Source organism: Phaethon lepturus, unplaced genomic scaffold, assembly GCF_000687285.1.
Source record: "Phaethon lepturus isolate BGI_N335 unplaced genomic scaffold, ASM68728v1 scaffold3130, whole genome shotgun sequence".
NCBI lineage: Eukaryota > Metazoa > Chordata > Aves > Phaethontiformes > Phaethontidae > Phaethon > Phaethon lepturus.
The window spans coordinates 46,609-66,878 of NW_010509646.1; the positions used below are offsets into that span (position 1 = coordinate 46,609).

The 20,270-nt window shown below is 42.7% G+C and overlaps 1 protein-coding gene across 1 annotated transcript; it reads right to left on the reverse strand.

Annotated features, from left to right (window-relative positions):
- Positions 1 to 970: 970 nt before the first annotated feature.
- On the reverse strand, positions 971 to 17,933 carry HPGDS (hematopoietic prostaglandin D synthase). The gene is made up of 5 exons (XM_010296157.1): positions 17,798 to 17,933; positions 6,854 to 6,946; positions 4,148 to 4,257; positions 1,971 to 2,069; positions 971 to 1,273 (listed from the first exon to the last, which is right to left on the reverse strand). Exons 1-5 carry the CDS (start codon positions 17,928 to 17,930, stop codon positions 1,109 to 1,111), a joined length of 600 nt encoding a protein of 199 aa, XP_010294459.1. The 5' UTR covers positions 17,931 to 17,933; the 3' UTR covers positions 971 to 1,108.
- Between the last annotated feature and the right edge of the window lie 2,337 nt (positions 17,934 to 20,270).

The window sequence follows — 20,270 nt, forward strand, 5'->3', positions numbered from 1 at the left end:
TATTTGAAGTCTCTTGCTGAAGAAGAGAGGAGAGTGGAAGCTGAAGAAGAAAAAAAAAAAATCTGTAAAGAGCTGGAACAAAGTGTGCAAGGAATTGTAAAGCAGGTGGAGATTGGAGATACCATAATGGAACGGGCAAAAGATTGGACCTTGCTTTCAGTTCTGCCAATACCTGGTTTGTTTCTGAACTGTTAGTGGTTGGTTAGTGTCACTCACATGATTCAATGAAATAATACTTATGGTGGGAGGGAAAAGCAAGTGTAAAGGGAGATACTTTCCCAACAGTGGCCATTTTCAGCCCAGAGGATTGCCCAAGTTTGTTGTGATTTATCTGCTTACACAGCACAGAGCGATTCCTCTTGCAAGCACTTGTCTCCCGTTGGGTTTGTGTAAACTGCTTCCATCCACAAACATCCACGTTGCCAAGATTTCCACAAACCTGTCCCCCAGTGCTGGAAGAACAAACTGTCTGTTCGTTCATTTGTGCTAAACCTCGTTTCCACCCCTGCCCCCCAGTTTGTGTCTCCTACTTACTGGAAGAGATACTGAGCTGCTGACTGTTTTGGCAGCTGGTGTGCCTATGGAAAACTGGTGCTGGTGTGGGCACCACCTCAGCTGGGAGCTGCCTTTTGTTTTGGTTTTGGGAGGCTTTGTTGTTGGTTTTGGTTTTGGTGAGGGTTTTTTTGTGAGGGAGTGTGTGTTGTTGTTGGTTGGGTTGTTTTTTTTTGCGATGGCACAGCATAAACTTTAAGAGGCTAAAGAAAGTGCTTAAGCTTGAAATTTGTTGACTTCAGTGTGTTTTCCCCCTTCCCTTTTTCCCCCTTCCCTTCTTCCCTTTCCGAGAGCCCACAGAACATTAATTAGGTTGATCAAGCACTTTATTAGTAGTGGGGGGAATGTGGTTGAAACCACACCTCTCCCTCAGGCTCTACTCTATTAAATCAGCTTTTTAGATTCTCTCCCGTAAATGGATACAAGCAGTAGATTTTGACTCGGCATAGCACACCCACCTGAAATTAATTTAAATGATTCTAAAATTAATAACTTAGGACGCTTGTCATGTTGAAAACTAATCATGCATTTGTTTTTTCCAGTCTGAGTAGCTGATCTACATTTTAGTCTTTGGTCTTTTCTGGATCCAGGCTGCAATAGCTGGAAGCGCTTGCACTCTGTCTTTGAGAGCCAAAAGCCTGGGGTAGTTGTCTGCCAGGTCGGGTTTATGGGACAGAAGGGTTGTACTGCACACATCCCAGTAGAAATCAGCCCATGTTACCTGGTGGTAATGGGAGAGAAAGCAGTAAATTTTAGTTGGTAATCTCAAAAGCTGGGACTTCTAATATTCTCAGCAAACTGCAGAAATGAAACATGAATCAATCTGTTTTGTGTAAGTTGGTGGGTTTTTTTAAGCCTATAATTACAGAGCTAGTAAACAGGTTGCGATGCAAGGCTTGACAAGTAAGTATTGGTTAAATAAAGCCCTTGCCACACATATTACTTGCATTATAATATTAATCTTTCCCACTGAAACTGTGCTGCAGAAAATTATTTTCATTAGTTTCCAAACAGTTTTGTGTGTAAAAAAAAAAAAAAAAAAAAAAAAAAAAGAGGCAATACATTTTCATAGAGAGTTTTTTCATATTGTCCTATAAATTGATCAGTGATTATAAGCAGAGTTCTAAACAGCTCCCATCTGTATTGACTAGTACAAAGTAATTTATAATGTTTTGTGTCAACATACTTCTAAACTGATTTCAAAAATGCAGATCCTAGTCCTGGTTTGCCTCCTTTTTCTAATAGTATGGAAAACAATTTTCACATTGCAACTGAACTTCCAGTTGTGTATTGGCAAGAACAAAGAGAGTGGGGAGTTGTTCCATGAGCTGGCATGAAATCCAGAAATTCAACAATAGTCAATGATTTTATTTTTCTGGCAACCTGATTGGAATGGGAGAAACAAAAATCACACTTACAGATTTCCCTACCAGCCAGTTGTTATCCCCTAGGAAAGTATCCAAATCTTTCAGTAACTCAGGTGCTTTGTTGGTGAGGATATCATCAAATGCTTGTTTCTGGGGGAAGAAGGAAACACAAAGATGCACACCGACGCGTAAGCACAGCAGTCAGGAAAATTGAATTTTTTGTGCTTTCATACTTGTGAAAAAGAAAGCTGAAATCTGAAAAAGGTGACAGTGAAATCATTTGGGCTGACCCAAGCTTTGGAATACTCTCGGTTCTCTTGGAAGAAGGAATATGTTAACATGCAAGTCAGGATTAATACAGCAAACAGCATTATTTAAGGTAAGTAAAGAAATGCAGAGGTTAAGTGTCTTTTAGATACATGGAAAGGGACACTATAGGATTTAGGTAAACTGAGCCAGCTGAACCAGGGCTGTAGGGTGAAGGGAGAGCCTGTGCCTGGCACGGAGGGAGCTTCCATGGGCAGCTTCCACCCCTGCTCCCTTCACCTTGCTTGGTTTTCTCTTTACTGCTGGCTAGACAGCATAGCACATCCTTTCAGCTTTCTCTGAGGGATGTGTGGTGGTGTAACCGCTCGTCAGGCCTGGGGAAGTTTTCTGACTTTACTGTGTGTAAATTACTTAAATTTGGCCTTGTGAGACCGTGAGATGCCACTTCTACCACAAGGTGGTGGCAGTGGACCTGCGAGGAGAGAGGGAGAACAGCTAACAGTGAGAAAAACGTTAGAGGTTCCCAGAAAGTAAGTTTCTCGATCTTCCTTGGCCCCAGAACACTCCCTCGCATGCATACGTGCGTACAGGCGTGTGAGGGTTGCCTGTGAACTCTCCTCCCTTTTAAATTAATCACTGGTGACATGGTCTGGGTCCTTATTTTGGAGAAGTTGCTCGAGTACGAGCTGGGACACACGCAGGCGTTACCGTGGGAGTTTCCCTGTAGAGGAGGAGCAGTACTGTGGCAGTGGTGCTCTTCTACGCTAACGTGTTAGCAACAGCGTGGCTGTTCCTAAATGATTAAAAATAATGAGTCAACCTCCCCTCCCCAAATGAGGAAACTTCAGGAAATCGCTAGGAGATTAAGTAATTCACGTTTTTGAATACTAAAACCTCCAAATACACCTTCAGATTTTCCCCTGCATGATTTCAGAGCACTTTCATATCACTTCATTATTTATTGTTGGGTTTGGTCAACACTTTGTACCCTGTGGTTTCTGCCATAAGATACCCTAGTCTGCCTGAAATGTTATCTTTGAATAAATGGAAGGTGGCTACGCTGGTAGTTAATGGTGAGACCTGTTGTTACACTACCACCTTCCTAAAAGGGTCAGGTCATCTGCTTGGGTCTGAGCTGTGTGGAGCCATTGAAACGCAGCAACGTCTTCCCCAGCAGCTGCATCCTTGCATGTGGCGATCTGGTGAGAGGGACGGGACTGATGCCAAAAAAACCCCTCAAATGCTGTAGGACTTGCCCGTGACTGCGTGTTAAAGTAGCCACGGCAGTGTGTTAGCCTGGCATCAGCATTTGCAGAGGACCGAGGTGGGGCTGCAGGGATCTGTAGAGCGTGGCTGCAGTGACAGTGAGGGATGTGCTACCTGCCCTCTTTAGCAGTGACTGCTGTCCTACACCACCCCAGTAACTGAAAAGCATTTGTCGCCGGCAGCTGATGCTATTGAAGATTGATACTTATCAAAAGCCAAGTAGAAATCAAGATGTGGAAGGGCAAAAGGAAAATGGGAGGGAGTTGTTAATCCTGTTCCGTCAGCAAAAAGAGAAAGGTTTACACTTATTCTGTTTCCAACAACATACAGGTATTGCACGGTGCTGACTGGGATGCAAGTGTCCTGTCTTCCCTCTTTGAAGAGTAGTTTGATGTATGCATATACGGCATCCTTGATTCAAGGTGAAGCAGTGAGGGGTGGCTCATCAATGGCCTCATCATTGCTTCCACCAAGGGTGAAAAAAAATCTGGTGAAGGAGGAAGTTGGAAGGAGCAGAATGCCTTGGCTGGGTTAGCCTGGAGGAAGAAGCACAGAGCTCCTGCAGCTCAGCTTTGCGAAGTTGAGGTGATGGACCAAGGGGCTGGCACATGACAGTTTCTCCAGAGGACACGCTAAGGTATAGAGTCATGGCTTATGTGCTATGCTATCTTTGTTTAAATTAAGGATTGTCTTACTCTCACGTCCTGGTTTTTCTCTGCCCAAGGGAACAGCGTCATGAAATCATCTATGGTGTCCACAATGGCATCAGCTAGTGCCTGTTCCACAGGCGTCTGACCTGCCAGACCTGTGGGAAGCAAGCATATGAAGGGAGGTTAGAGACAGCATCAGTTGGAATTTTTGATGCCCCAAAGGTAAACTCTGCTCTTTGTGAACATTTCCATAAACGCACATGCTCTCCACGGCTTTTTTGATGCTAACAACATGCATTTGACTCCTTGCATCCAGATGCAATCCCATCTACCTTTCCCAGTCCAGCCTCATGCAGCCATCCGAGGTAGTGAGGAGTTCTTTCCATCACCTGAGCCCATGGCCTGACCACTGTTTCTTTGTCCTTCTCTGCTTTCCACCATCCCAGGATGTTCAGTGTGGGTCAGCACTAATTCATTTCTGTTAGTATTTCCCTATCCCAGTTTTCAGTGTCCTTCTCCATCTCATGGTCTTTCCATCTCTCAACACAACCTACAAAAGTGCTTCTGTGAAAGCCTGCTTCTCTTGCCCTCTGTCCTGGCTGTTCAGCCCCATTTTGAACCTGCTCATGACATCTTGCTTACTTTTGATTACTTCATGGTAATCAGGTACCTTAGCCAAACTTTGTCTTGTTTACAAATCTGCTTTCTTCCATTGTTGTCCTTTGGCTTGCCTGCAGCCTTCTCAAGGCTACTACTTTTTTCCCTCTCTCTCGTTCCATAGACCTGTGTTCATCCTTCTCTCCTTCCCTTGCTTCTTTAAGCCTCACCTGGAAGCTCTGCGGCTCCCATAAACCATATGCCCTTCCTCTGCCAAGTTATCTCCTTTCCTGATACTTTATGTTTTTGAAGGTAAAGGATGTGCCTCTCTTTTTGGTCATCAAGTTCTGTGAGCCGTCAGTAACGAGTTGTTAGTGACAGGCATCTAAAAATGCCATTTCTTAATTTTAAAGGCTTAGTGACATAGGCAGACTTAACAGCAGAAGTAGGAAATTTTCACTATGAATTTTAGGGTTGTGGTTTTTTTCCCCTTCCGTGCATGCTTCCCCCCCTGCCGCCCCCGTAGCTGAGGGTGTGATTAACACCAAAAGGAGAACAGCATGGTCTGAGCACGTTAAGATTTGCCAGAGCCCTAGCCTTCGTGGCTGTTGCGAGCCGGTGGAAAAAGGTGCCGGGGGAACGCCTGCGTCAGAACCTCAGACCGTAATGGGAGCACAGCTCCGGATCAGCCTCCCGGCAGGAGACGGGAGGGAGGCCGCGTGGGTAGAAGGCAGGCTTTCTCATCGTTTTGCGCTACCAGGTGGACGCTCGTCATCCTCTTACAAGCAGTAGATTGTATCAAGGATGGAGCAAGTTGGCAGGAACGTAGTATTGCAGACGTGCTTGAAAAGATGTTGTGCTCGTGCCTTTTAAAATGCGTGAGGCATTTTGAAAGGCAGGTTACATCTCTTTGCTCAGAGTGTAAAAAATGTAGGATACGACTCGCTTCCCAGCCCCCCTCTTCAGTTTGCCGACATTCAGCACACCACGAACACGTCTGCCTTTGACCAGACCGGTTTTGCAGATGGTTTTGAATGACAGCTTGCTGACCTAAAGCAAGCCCTGACTACTCTCTTTGATTACTTGTGTTACTAAGTCTTATATCAATTTATCTAACTGGTTGAGTACTTCCATAGCATGTAAATATTTAACGATGCAAGTGATGTCACCATCTGATCTAATCTCTCTGCCAGCTCAGAATTGTTGCCTAAATCTGCTTCAGAGCGCTCTGCCTGCTGACTGTGATAATCTCTAACGCTTCCAAAACCTCCTCCTCCTGGTCATCCCTCTGGTTAGCCTGGCAGATCAAAGGTCAGCTCCCGGGGACACTGCCCTGAGAGCCTTAGGGAAGCCACACGTACACTTTTTCTGTCGTGCAGTGGCAGGTGGAATGAAGTTTAGTGGCTGGAGAAGTCAGCCAGGTATTGCATGCAGATGGGAAACTCAGTCAGACGTGAGGGAGGCTTATTCCTGAGTTTTCCTTTAGACACACACACTTACAGTGCAAATACGGAGCTCGGCCACGTGACTTCAGCTCTGAACGTCGTAGCGTTTCCCACTGCAGGTTTTTCCTTTGAACCAACAACGAACCTTTAATTGAACAATAATTTCCGTGTCTGTTTTTATTTTACTCTCTACGTGACATTTGAGTGACTCTCACCCTGTCGCACAGCATCCTAGCGGGTGTGCCTTGCTCTCTTTCTTCTTTCTGATCTCGGAACTACTACTCAGTTGTAGCCTGAGATCTCATCAGGATGGCCACAGCAGCCCCAACCCACCGAACTAAGTCGGCACCAGATTACGGTAAGGAGGGCTGCGGAACACGGGCATGCCACCACACAGCGCTCCTCGGTGCTTTTTAAACCGCCTCTCCTTGAGTGTCACCTCTAAGAGCGTCCTACACGGCATGCTGTGTGTCTGTGGTCAGCATTTGGCGCTGGCAGACGAACTACAGGTGCGACGAGAGGCTGATAACCATTAGCTGTTTGTGCCTGGAAAAAGCACTAGTACCGGTGTTGCCATGCTGGTGTTGACTTCTGCTTGGCTGGGCTTGCCAAGCTGTTGTTCTGCTTCTATTTTTGCTGTGGGTGTGTTTTTCCTGGGCGTTAAAGGTGGGTGCAGAACAGAGCAAGAAAATAGTCAAATGTGTGTTACCTGATTCTCTGGCAAGGTATCTTGCTATTGCCAGGCTCTGGTGAATGGTAACGCCGTCAACTTCCAGAATGGGGATTTTGCCGAACGGGATAGCTTGGAGGAGAAAGAAAACAAGAAAAAGCAACCAAAAAAAGTTAAATCGTAGCCCTTAACAGTGGGAGTCTGTAATAGCCGTGCTTTCACCACTCAGAGGGTATGCATCGTTGGAGCACTTAACAGTTTCTCAGTATTTCTGTAGGGAAATGCCATGGACTAAAAAAAATAGATAAGGTTAAGGATATAACTAGATCACACTGCAAGAAGACAACTACAGCGTAGACACCAGGTATTACATTTCCTATTTCCCATCCTTGTGCTGTAAAGGCTGAGTGTGCTCCTACATACCCTGAATTCTTTATGCAGGCAAACTTTTTAGTGGAATTTTGTTTTTTCCTTCTCTTCCCTGCTTTTTCCTCCCTAAGATAACGACTGCCAAGGTTAAGAGAAGTACTACTGAAGATTTTGTAGTGCGGGATCCAGCTGGGGTATGAAGTAAGAGATCGGGTAAAGACCACAAAGGTGCTTTTTCATTTACACTTGTTTTAAATTCAACAGCAGTGATTCACAGAATATCTGTATTTCAAAACTTATATTGCGACAAGACGTTTTACTCGACAGTCCTCACCAAGAGACAAATATATCTTTCACACTGAACTACAAAGGCTAAGAAGATACTAAAATTTTCTTGACTTGGCTTGCATTCAAAAAAAATTCAGTCAGTCATGGGGAAGAAGCCTCCAAACTTTTAAATATAAATATATATAAAGCATTGTAGATATCTGTAAGAGTTTGAGATAAGAAATCAGTCCTATTTTTCAGTTATTCATTTAGTAGCATAATCTACATGAAAACTTGGACTACTGTTTTGCCATGTTTTGGAGAAGCTGCTGGCGGGATATCAAATGGGGCTGAAACCTTAGAGCAAAGCTTAAGCTGGGAAAAACTGTTGCATTTACTGTGGTGAGAATCCACTCGTGGGAACCCAGTGCTGTTCACTGGAGGAACTTTAAATCTCTGCATTTCAAAGGATTCTATTTCATAAATTGCAAGTACGTGATTGTAACTGCTGGTCATAGCCAAGTGCTTTGTACATGATTTTCACCTGGATTACGCTTCATGTAAATAAGATGTATGCCCATCTTAAGACTGTTTTGCGATGTAAAAGAGCGGTAGCAGAAAAGGGAGAACATTGGCTGTTGGAAATACACAAGGTGCTTTCAAACCCAGGAGAACTGTCTTTGTGGGGCAGCTGGAATGACTCTTCTATTCCACGAGCTTTTTTAGTTCTTAATGAAAAGGGGAAAATAACGAAACCTCATGCATTTGTTGACCTCTTTATCAAGGCAGCTTCATCAATGATGAACACTGCCACGTGTCTCTGTGGTTTAACATGTAGTATGTAAATCACATTAGGTACAGGATCTTAGATGTCAAACCTGCATCTGCGAAATTAATTTGGCAGCTGCAGAAGACATCCAGGACTGCTCTGTGCGTTTTTTTTCCTGCATCTCAACACAGTACTCATGATACTCTTTTTTTTTTTTTCCTCCTACGTTCAGCACACTGTGAAGCCAGTATATATTTTGATGCTGATGACTAGCAGAAGCAAGAAAGCTCAAAGAGCAAGAGAACTCAAAGAGCTCAGATTAGCTGCTGTACCCCAGGGAGAAAGTGTGCACTGCTAGTTGTTATTGAAACAGTAATAGACTTGTTGCACAGAAGACTTCAGATGTTTATTATTCAGTGAGCAGCAAATCCATGTATTGCTTCACTGAGAATCCAGAGAGGACAAGACACATCCCCGAATGCTAAACTGCAAAGCTCTCTGGCTGTGAGAATGAGAAGAGCCTGGGTTCTGTGCTGTGGATTAATGGTGCAGAGTGCCCTCGGCATCACTGCCTCCGAAGCCACGGAGCTGTGAAACGACGTTTGCTTACGCAGGATACCAGCGCATCTTTCAAACAAGCGCTAGTAGAGGGGGTGGGAGCGCGCGGGACTGCGGGACGTGCCAGCGTGGTCAGCTGCAGCCATCTTCAGATCCCCCAGACCGCGCAAGGCTGTACACCAACACCTGGCAACAGGTAACGGCAACAGCGCAGCCAGCTCAGGAGCTGAATGAGTTAACCGGCCCTTTTCGGAGTCCCCAGTAGGAATGCCACCGGGCTGATGTAGTTTTGGCTAGGTCAAAGTGACTAAGGCAGCCTCTGTAGCAATAACTGTCAAAACACGATGATCGCTGCTCACGTTGGGAAACTGCAATTGCTTCATCTGGAAACTGAACAGACCATTTTCTGCTGTGCTTATATGTGGGGGAAGTCTACAAGGCAAGGCTTTGACTGACATTTCACTTTGCCAGTCACTGTAAGGAAACTGAAAGCCAGTTTGTTTGTCTAGATATATTATTTTTTTAAGAAACACCCGATTACAGCAAGAGGAGGAAGGCATCTTTCATGTTGAGGAACATGGATTAAGGTGTGAAAGGCAGCTGAGTGGCAGAGTGGTGGTAACCGCTCATGTTCTGTTTCTCAGCAATCTGGCCATTTCTGGATTCACCTTTTTTTCCTAGCAGCCCACAGAATTTAAGGGAATTGCTATTCATTCCTTGAAAACATGAGTAATGCCTACAAAGTGCTTCCTCCTCAGTGCTGAGCTATTTTCATTAAGATCTGGTTATTCTTTCCCGGAAAAGCAACTGAGTTTACAATTAAAAATATACAAATATAGCTTTGCTTTGCACACAATAGAAATATTCATAATGCAAGTATAAAATTAATAAATGAGAGCATATTTTATTACATATTGTCCTGCAAGCCTTAAATGCCCAAAAGGCATTATGCTTTGATTTATAATGAAATTTGGGTTTTTTTTGCTAAGAGGCAGCATATTTATTCCCATCATTACTAAACAATGGACTATTTAAACCATAACAGATGGTAAATGGGAGATGTTTCTTCCTTTCTTGTGTGTTCAAAATGCAATTTGATTTTTTTTTTCTTATAAAGAACAGGGGAAAAAAAAAAGATTTGCGTTTAAACATAGATTTTTTTTTCTTGCTGATAGACTATATGTATATGATCATACACTGACTTTTGTCAAGCATTGAGTTAATAAGCCGTAAATGAGGGCAATTCTGAGAGGTTTGAAGAAAGCACATTTGTGCTGTACAGATCATTGTAAAAATCTGTCATTTCTTCTTGGGTGCAGGGCATGCTCTTCTTGCACACCAGAAAGAATGGTAGTTATCCAGGCTGCTTTACAGCTGAAGAATATAGCAAAGAACAGTCAAAGGGCAGAAAATACTTATAGCACGTCTCCTCTGTATTGAAGGAGATGGTGTAATGATTTGCAAAGTTGCATTTTCAGTCTGGAAAAAAATATCTTTTTGCCTTTGAATTATTATTATCCAAAATTCTCGTAACAAGATAAAATTTCTAGTAAGCTGCAGTGAAGTATCTCTTTGCTCTTCTTGTAGCTTCAAAGCACAGTTTCCTATATTGATAAATCCATAGCGAAACCAGGAGATTGATTGTATACGTGAGTTGGACTGTTGTGGGCAGGAATGTGTTCCCTGTGAAAACTGGAGACTTCCTTTTCCAAGTGGAGGAGAGGGGGGTGGATTTGTGCCGCACAGTTCATCCTAAGGAAGGGTGCAAAGAGCCTTCCCAGTGGATGGGCGCAGTTGCATTGCTGGAGGCAAGGTCGGGGTTTGGCAAATGACCTCGTTGTGGCCTCTAGACACCTTGCCATTAGCTCATTTTTTGAAGCACAGCAAAAACCACAGCCAGGCCATCTGCTCGGGGGCTCCAAACTACATCAGAAAGCCATCTGTACATGAATTTAAGCAGTGTCACTGTTAGACTCATGGACATGGGCTTCCGTGGCTTGCTTTGAGCCTCCTGTGGTGCTTGTGGTCCCAGCTCTGCTCATTGACAGCACACGTTGAAGGAACCTCTGGGGAAGTCTGAGTATGCCATGTGTATAAGCATTGTATCAAAACCGCTAAATTTTACACAGTTTTGGTGAAAGGCATGGTTCGTGCAACTCCAGATGAACAAAGCACGTAGGTCAGTTCCTGCCAGGCTCCTACATTAGATGAGCAAGTGAAAGAGGTGGCATGTGAAGCTGGACTGTGAGAGGGACCTCATTTGTGTGGAATGAGGGTTGTGGGGGCAAATCGTGAAACAACGTGCGTAGGAGAGCAATCGCCAATGAAGAGTTAAGCCAAAGCAGTGCAGACTGGAAGGATGTGTGTGTCACTCGGCTAGTTTTTCTTTAACCTTGGTTGGTTAGGGGGCTGCTTCATACTTACGTCAGTTTGTACCCTTGTGTATCCGTACGGATGTCCTTTCCATGTTTTTCAAAACAATGTTGTCTTGCAAAGTTTCCAACTCCCACTTGAGCAAATACATTTTAAGAAGAAATACTAGAAAAATCTGTTGCCGTCATTGTACAAGCAGCATCATTTCTCAGGCATGCACAAAATATATGACCTTTCCCTTTTAGTTTCTGCTTGCTTTGTTGCTCATCTGAAGTAGAAGGCACTCTGGACGCTTGTGTTGATTTCCAGATTTAGATTGAAAACTCACTGAAAAGAGGAACGGGGTTTTTAAAAAGCATGCTGTTTGGATAACTAAACCTGTAGTCTTCTTTAAACTGAACTTTCATCAGCAAATTCTTGATTTTCCTATGATCTTGGTTATTCATTGGTTTTAGCATTGCATGCTGGAAAGCAATCTGCACAGACTTTACACTCCCCACGAAGAAAACTTTAACAGAGGGTTGCTGTAAGTCATCAGACTGATCTGCGGTCTCTCTTCTTGTTTTAGGAAGGACTCGCTGAAGTATCTGTGCAGTGTTTAGGAGTCGGATGAATTCCTTTTTATACATACTTTAATTTTGATTGGATTTTGTGACTAAACTGTGATGTTTACATAATCTCTGCTGGATACTAAGCAGGGAAGATGAGGCCTGATGTGTGTTAAAAACAAGGACATCCGTATGAAGTCCCTAAGGGCTGTGATAACTACTCCCATCCTGGCATGCCTATAGGTTCTTACTAGTGTTCAGGCCTTCCCTTTGACCATGAGCTCCTCGCTCATCTTCCTGGGCACGACCCAGTGGATGGTGCTCATGTGGGCCTGTTTCTCTTTCAAGGACAGGGAGAGGAAACACAACACAGAGCTGAGCACAGTTTTGTCCAAGCCTGGCAGCTAGGCTGGTGGGCTGCTGGTAGGGAGAAACCAGAGCTTAGTGCTGTGCTATGCTTCTCACCGCTCTCCTCCTCCAGCCAGTGAGGAGCCCCTGCACAGATGCAGTTTTTAATTTTCTCCTTCCCTTAGCTCTTTCTTCCTTTTCCACTCATCTTAACTTCTTCATTATTCTTCTCTTCCTCATCTCTGTTCTTTCCTCCTCACATTTATCCTGACTGGCCTCAGCTTTGCTCCAAGATGTGAGTTCAGGTTCCCCTATTTCCCCCAAGGTGACCTGCTCTTCCCCCTGCGTCCTCCTGCCTGTATTGAAGTCATCCATGGCCTTGATGCTAAGCAGCCTGTATTTAAGTATTTGATTATTCCTCAAAATCTGAATATCTAATGGTTTTGCAATCAAGCAGCTCAGATTGATGCCATAGTAAGGCAACTAGATTGGTCAAAGATGGGGGAAGATAAATGTGACCCATACTTCTCACTACAATATCTCTGTCAAAATAAGTTCTCCTTTGCCTTGAAAATGCACTTGTAACTGCTTTTCCTTTACATTCATATTTAAATTGGATCATGAGAAACAAGTAAGTGAGACACTTTGCATCTTCCAATAAGAAGTATATGAGAGACACAATTTTTGTAAGGCTGACAGAGGAGCAGGGTCCCTGGTAAGTGCTTGGCCTGGAGCTGGAGTCATCTAGAATCTGTATCTTCTAGAAAGGGATTACCAGGATGGTGCTCTGATCTAACCTCAGCCCAGCTTTAGTGCTGTAGCTATTACAACTCATACTCTCTTTGGAAGTGATTGCTAAGCCTTACTTTTTGCCCAAAGATAGCTATTTACGCATCTCAGCTAGAGCTACGTAGCAGCAAGTCACTGAGGACACAGGACAACTGCTCCCTTGAGGAATCCTTGTCTGTTGTCAAGTGCCTCTCAAGATTTATCTATTATCTTGGAAGTATTTTCAGTGCAATAATTAGTCTGTCAAGTTTCTTGAGGACCTTTCAAGTACCATTCCACCCCTCCTAAACAGTGTGTAGGATGTTTACAGCTGTCAGTGCAATGAAAGCATCCTTTGCTACGACGATAAAGTCTGTATAATTGCCATAGCTTCAAATTCCCTTAACGAGCCACAGAACAAAAGCTGCTCCTGCATGCTGGCCTAATATCTCAAGGGGATGGTAACTTTGTGCACCATTACAGTGGATTTTCTGCTATATCATGATTTATGTCAGTGCAATGATGTTTTTTGTGAGGAGCCTATTATGTGGCAATACAGGTCTTGAATGAGTCTATTATGTGATAGTGTATAGAGCTTGAATTGACTATGATTTAAATGGTGGCATGGTCAAGTCAAAGTCTGTTCAAAAGGAAACGTAGAATGTGAGTTTCTTTACTTAGTTAAATAATTATTGACATATGTAGTGAAGAGTCATACAAAGTTTCTACTTGATATTTGTCTGTTTTTTAAAATTCTGTGACAAATCTAGTCAATGCTAATAGTCACATACTAACTTGCTTAAGCTTATTTATGCTATAAACTGTTATAAATGGCAATCCTTGGCTGAAATCAGCAACTGGAAAATTTACCAAAGATGATCAGATTAGTCACGGGAGGGAGAAAAAATAAATGTTGAAATACAGAAATTTTAATTTCAGAGTGTATGAGCCAAATGACATGAGTTTTTTTTATGTTATAATATGCCTCCCTCATACAAAAAAAGCGCACCACTTAGATGTAAACAAAATCAAGAGAGACAATATTTCTAGGAGTGAGGAGTTATGTATTTGCCTGAAGGACCATTAAGACGACAGCTTGCTGGGGGGAGCCACATGAGAAATGCCAAAGCAAACAGCAAAAACCACCGCGCTCTTCAGTCCAGGGCAAAATTAAACTTGCAGCAGCTGCAAGTCTGCTTTCTAAATGGCCTTTCTGCATGTTAATCTTAATGCACACATTTTCTATTTCCCCGCCAATTTTACAGGAGAACTAAGAAATATTTAAGTCTTTTCTTCAGACTAATGACAGTATTTTCTGGTTTCTATGTTATGATGGTTTGGCTGGGAGGTTGGTATTTGTTGCAAAACCTTACTTTAATGTTGTGAAAATTGATGAAGCAAACCTATCCTATGTGCAGAGACGTGACTGCTTGTGCTCTTAGACAACTTGAATTCTTTGATTTGTTCCTTTAGTAGCTCAAGAAGCATGAAGTGCTCTCCTTGTCCAAAATTCTTCCCTAAGTATTTTTTTATTTATCTTACTTCATAATACTTGAAGTCTGTAAAAAAAGAGGGACATTATGTTGTACTTGCAGACTCTGCAGTCAAAACTGGTTTCAGATCTTTCGTAGGCAAGTGGGTAAATACAAACATGGTGTATGCAAGCATGCATAGTAATTTGTCTGGTATTTCTTATTCTCACTTCAATATATAATTATGTAATTAGTTCAATTAATTGGACCGATTTTAATGATTTTTGAGGGTTGCAAAATAAGTGGTGTACCAAATAGCTATTACATTAGTTGCTGTTACATCAAAGGCAGCTGTAATTCCCCTTATCATTGCTAAACACTTACCATCCTTTGGTTTTCTCCAGAATGAGACTGACTGGAATCTGCTACTTTATTTCTTTTCTTTTTGAAGTAGACGCAGTCCAGGCAAAATGGGAAAGAAAAAATAATCCTGAGCTTCACAGGAAAGATCTGGATGTGGAATATGAATGACAGTAGTGTAGAAGATCTCTCAGCAGAGTGACCTATGCCTTTGTATGCCTAATGGTTTGGACGGATCCCGTCGTTCCATATTTACTGCTGAACACAGCAGTAACTGAAATTCTTTGGCAAGGATCCTGTTACCTGTTTTCCTGAGGACTGGTGCTTTTTCCTTATCAATCCCCATCTCCACAGAGGCAGATGAGGCACATTTTGAAAATTCCGGATAGTAGCGAATGCAAGTAGTTTGTTTTCCTTATGGTGAATGACATATCTCTGCTGTAGGCAATATTGCCGTAGTGTTAAGACACGCAAACACTACACGACCTAGTCCCTAGCTAGGAGGCAACCGTTTCTTGTGTTGAGCCGCGGCCTGCGAAGTCAGTGTCTAGGTGCCGTAGGGCAGATTGGGGCAGTGGCTATCGGACTTGTAGAGTGTAAGGCTGTTTACTGCAAAGCCCTGTTGCTACCTTTTATTTGGAGTTTTGATGAATGATTTGCCTGTGGGAGATTACTTTGTCTGGAAATACCGTGAGTAATGATTGCTTCATGAAGGTGTAGGAGGTAGTCATCAGTTAGTTGATCCCTAGGCAATTTCCTTAGTAGCATTACGTTGTTATGCATACAAACAAGATACTTCTACTCTTGTTTTAGTTGATGAACCTCTTAACTTGCATATTGTCTGCAACGCAGATGCCACTGGTGGCAAATGCCATCATTACGTTGGTACTTGAACTAGGATTCAGGGACGCTTCCAGAAGCAGAAGTTTAGCATCCTGATGTGAGATGTAGTAGCACTTTCAGACACGCATCCAACTATTTCTTCGTAGGTGTGCTTTTTCCTGGTCAAATAGCACGATACATTCCAGTTCCCATCCACTGACTGACTGGAAGCATGCCGTCTACAGTAGCCCGAAATTAAAAGAACTCCTAGGCCAGCATAAATTTTGCACAGATGATTTCACAAACCTGAGAGCAGCAGCTCCCACGTTTTACTAAACTTCTTAACTGGTTTGGAATTTCATCTAGGGATCAGTCATAGTAGAGGCTGCTATGAAAAGCCATTATGCAGAAAAAATGAAAAATCTTAATCGTTGGTAAACCTTCTAACAAATTTTTCACATCACAGAAATGAAGGAGAAACAAAGATGTCCAAAGGTATGGCTTAGGATTTCCGGAGTGCCTCTGCTCCCAGTGTTTTGGTGGTAATGGTGTTGCAGCTGGGCATACACTGTAGTGAAAAAGTACTGTACATACAGAATCACAGAATCACTAGGTTGGAAAGGACCTTCAAGATCATCAAGTCCAACCATTAATCCAGCGCCACCATGTCCTGAAGCGCCACATCCACACGTTTTTTAAACACTTCCAGAGATGGCGACTCCACCACCTCCCTGGGCAGCCTGTTCCAATGCCTGACCAAGCTTCACTGGGAAGTTCATGATGTGAGCACTGAAGAAAAGCATAGGAAGGACTTTCCTGCATTGTTTCTTGTGCTGCCTTGGACGCTGGGGACATCATCAATGTTGATTGATAGATCTGCTGTTAGAACATCTAGGACACGAATGCCTCTGTAGCCTTTAGGCCACTATTTATGCTCTGTCTTTTTAATTTGTTTTACTTAAACATCAGTGTGCAAAACTCTTCATAGGATTATACATGGCTAATATTCACTGAAGTTTGTTTCAGGACATAGGTGAGTGCATGTATGTGTGAATATGTGCATAGTTAAGTATGAAGGAGGCCTATGCAGAGCTTTCCTGTATTCCTCTGAATTCTCAATCTTGCCTTTAGCTTCTGCCCTGCTTCCCTGAGGACTGCAGTGGGAGAGGCATAAGCTATATCACGTGATCAACAGGCTTAAGCTCCTAAAAAGAAAAGGTTTCCTAAGTCAGCAATTCCTAACTGAAAAGATCCCATTTCCACGGCCTCGTTTGCACTCCTCTCTGTGGGTCGTTAGCCAGTGCTATCGAGATTTGAGCACCACAGATGGGTTTCAGCTGCCACTCGGAGAGCAGTGGTGCTCGACTATTTGTCGTTCAAGTCACTGCGAACATTATGGAAAAGACCAAATTTAACTGCACCCTGCAAGAATTTCGTAGCCTGCTGGCAGGGCTTATTAAAAGGTGTGAAAGCCTACCATGAAACATTTCTTGATTAATGGAAATCACATTGTACATTAGTCATGCATTTTCCCCAAATTAAAGGCGTTATTCTTCATTCTGGATGTGGAAAGTGTCATAGCCTGTGTAGCAAAACACAGGCCAAATCAGTGAAATGAAGACACAGATATCTCTGATTTCATATCCCCAGTCTCCAAACTCAAGATCTGTTTCTTTTGAACTAAAGTTAATTTAATGAACAGAAATAACAAATAGCTTTAATAACGGGAAGGAGGTTACTTTACTTAAAAAACACGAAATGGAGTGTTGTCACCTGCAGAGTACTCTTGGGAAGGGCTGTTCTTAGAATCGATGATATTCTAGCGACTCTTTTGATCCTTTTGTTTTCTTTTGACTGTATCGACTGCTGCCTTTTGTTTTGTCTCATCACCTTCCCTTTCTGAAGACCTTTCTGGTTGCAAAGCATTGTCCTTCTTGACACTTATTTCCAATTTGCCTTTCTAAAACCGGGGTGAAGGCTACAGTGTGGTCTTTGAGACCAGATTCTCCAAAGAAGCTGGGAAGATTAACATGCACTGGGTTAGCTTTTTAGGCAGGCAAAAGCTGAGCTGAATTGATAAGGAGTAAAAACCCAGCTGGATGACAGCAGGTAAGTCATTTTAGACTGTCTGAAGCTTTGGATCCAGACTTCTGAGAGAGCATCAGGAATGACCTTTTGGCTGTCTAGGCAATAAAATTCCCACAGGCTTTATTAAAGCCAGGAATTAAATGCGTTTCTGGTCATGAAACGTATAGTTACCTCCTCAATTACTTTGCCTTTTGACAGCGTTTCTAGTGGAGCTTTGGATCTAAGATCCCGTGCTACTTACTTGGTTTGATTTTGGGCCAGTCTGTTACTTCTATCCTGTGGTCTTCATAGTTCTTTCCCGAATAGGCAAACAGGTAGCGGCTGATTTCTGCTCGTCCTCGCAGGTTGAAGTATGTCAGCTTGTACTGCGGCATGCTGGACCCCTGAAAGGGAAGACACCGTGTTGCTTTAAATATGAGTAACTCAACTCCTTTTTACAAAAGCGCACCGTATGCTTGTTTTTGAAACACACGCTTGTACAATGCAAGGGACGTGTTACACTAAGCCATGACGTGTCGTACTTTGCAATCGTTGCTTTAGCCCCGCTCTTCTGTTCTGCATTTGCCAGCCACGGTATTCAGACGTGGACGATGACAGTTAAACCTGTAGTTCCTCCTTGCCTATCTCCAGAAAGATGGCTTGGTTTTTCTCTTTCGGACATATTAAGGACTTTCAGCTTTCACTTACTTTTCTTGTGACTCCAGACTCAGGCCATTTCTATAACGTGTTTTTCAGAATGCTATAACAGAAGATAGCTGCTGTCTTGAGCAGCAGCTTTATTCAAGCCTGCCCTGCTCAGCCTCCATTGCTTATGGAGACATTCATGCAAGAACAAATCATGAGAATTGCCAAACTGTTCTAATTTCTCTCATTAACTATTACCCTAGTTGCGTAGGCAACTGACCTGAGTAATTTTTGAAGCAAAAATTTGCTGTGGAAACCAGCCTACATTGTTGTTTTGAGAAAATCGTCATTAAATTCTCACAGTTTCTTGTACAGAAGTCAAAAGAAATCTTGATATTACTTTGTTACATTTTCATGTGAATTTCTTCCTTCGGTTCTAGTTAGGAATCATGTAACGGAACTGCTCTTTGTTTCTCGGTCTAACAGGCAGCAAAAGAAAATACGCATAAATGTGATTGTACAACAAGGATGGTGCAGGAAAGGCTAACAGCTAAGGTCCCTTTAAGTAAAAAATAAGCTTTTAAACTTTGCGCACATAGCACCTTGATAAAAGAGATCTATGAACTCAGATGAGATTTAAATGTACTGCCTAAAAGAAATTAAAACAACCTCCTCCCCCAAAGCAAAACCCTTTCTCATTTTCTCCTTAAAGTAGATCTTGCATGTGATTTACTGTTCTTGTATACGCATCAGATTCAGAGCGTTAGTAATAAAGCATGCAACACAGATCATCTGCACTAGGAAAGGGATTTTTTTTTTAAATGAGTAAGTACTACTATGTAACCTTGCAATAGAAACACCACCTTATATTCATCTTGCCTTCGAAAACATACGCTTGAGGGCAGATGAATCATCAGCTTTCACTTTAGGAGAGAGAAGCTCTTTGTTCAGAAACTGGGAAAGCTTGTGCTTAACTCACGCTGAAAAGAGCAAACTGCCTTTGCCACTTTCTCCTCAAAAGTAAAAACATGTACTTTCCATCCTCAGAGTAGCAAAGGGAAAAAAAAAAAATATTCACAGCAAATGAGCACTCTGGAGGCTGCTTAATCTATCATGAAAGTTACCCATTCCCCCACAGCACACAGCAGGGTCAGAAAAGATTATTAGTAAGTTGAGATTTTTCCTAGCAGAGAAGCAGGAGCAGAGTTGGAGGGTCACCAACGCAGGTATCTACAAGGGCTTCAAAACAAAGACACCACCACAATTGTTTTTTGTAAGTCGAGCAAGTGTGTTCCTTTGCACTGTGTAAAAGTGGGAAGCTGCAGGCAAAATGAGTTACATTAGGGTGTGATTTGTTTTCTAGACGTGTTAATTACTAGAAAATATGTTTGCTGCTTGGCAAACGCAGCTCGCAGATTGCAGGTGTAACTGGTTCTTTCTCTAAAGAGAGAAATCTTGACAATTCCAAATCTTTCAAGCATGTTTTAGGTAAGTGGCAAAACTTTGCTACTCTGTTTTCAGATTCTGTGCCCAGATTTATTACTTATCATGTTTTATTGTACTTATATAATAATACTATATATTATTATAGTTTTTTATTTTTTCATGCGGGACGAGTTTGGATTATATGTCTACCAAGTTAACAGAACAAGAGAGGATGAGATTGTAGAGTTTTTTTTTCTCATTTGTCCTTGCTTCTGATTTTGTGTGGTCATCTGAGACCAAGGAATGACATTTTTAAAATGTGTTATCTGTGGTTGAAATTACACATGACTTAACGATTTGGGAGTAAAAGGGGAAAAAAAACCCAACCCCACTTGATTCTTACTTTCCAATTTTTTGAGAGGCAAATGAACACTACTGGTTCAACCCGCATTTGGAGAGGATATGACCTGCATGCAAAACCCATGCAGTGCCTGCTTCCCTCCTTCGGGGGTGTCCGCAGAGCCTTTTTTATAAACAGCAACAGAAGTTCCAGTGCCCTGGACTTACTACACGCTCACACGTGGCTCCCGCGCCTCGGCTACCTCTAGCCTGCCTCAGCGGGAAGTGGTCGACAGCTGGAAGGCATTTAAAAGCCCAAGAACGGA

Bases quoted from the DNA above. Each gene is read 5' to 3' on its own strand.
- HPGDS (XM_010296157.1), bottom strand. From the start codon at position 17,930: ATGCCGCAGTACAAGCTGACATACTTCAACCTGCGAGGACGAGCAGAA. The intron at 2,070-4,147 runs GTAAGACAATCC...TTCTTCCCCCAG, and splicing joins AGAAAAACCAGGACGTGAGA to AAACAAGCATTTGATGATAT. The intron at 1,274-1,970 runs GTAAGTGTGATT...CATTACCACCAG, and splicing joins ACTGGCTGGTAGGGAAATCT to GTAACATGGGCTGATTTCTA.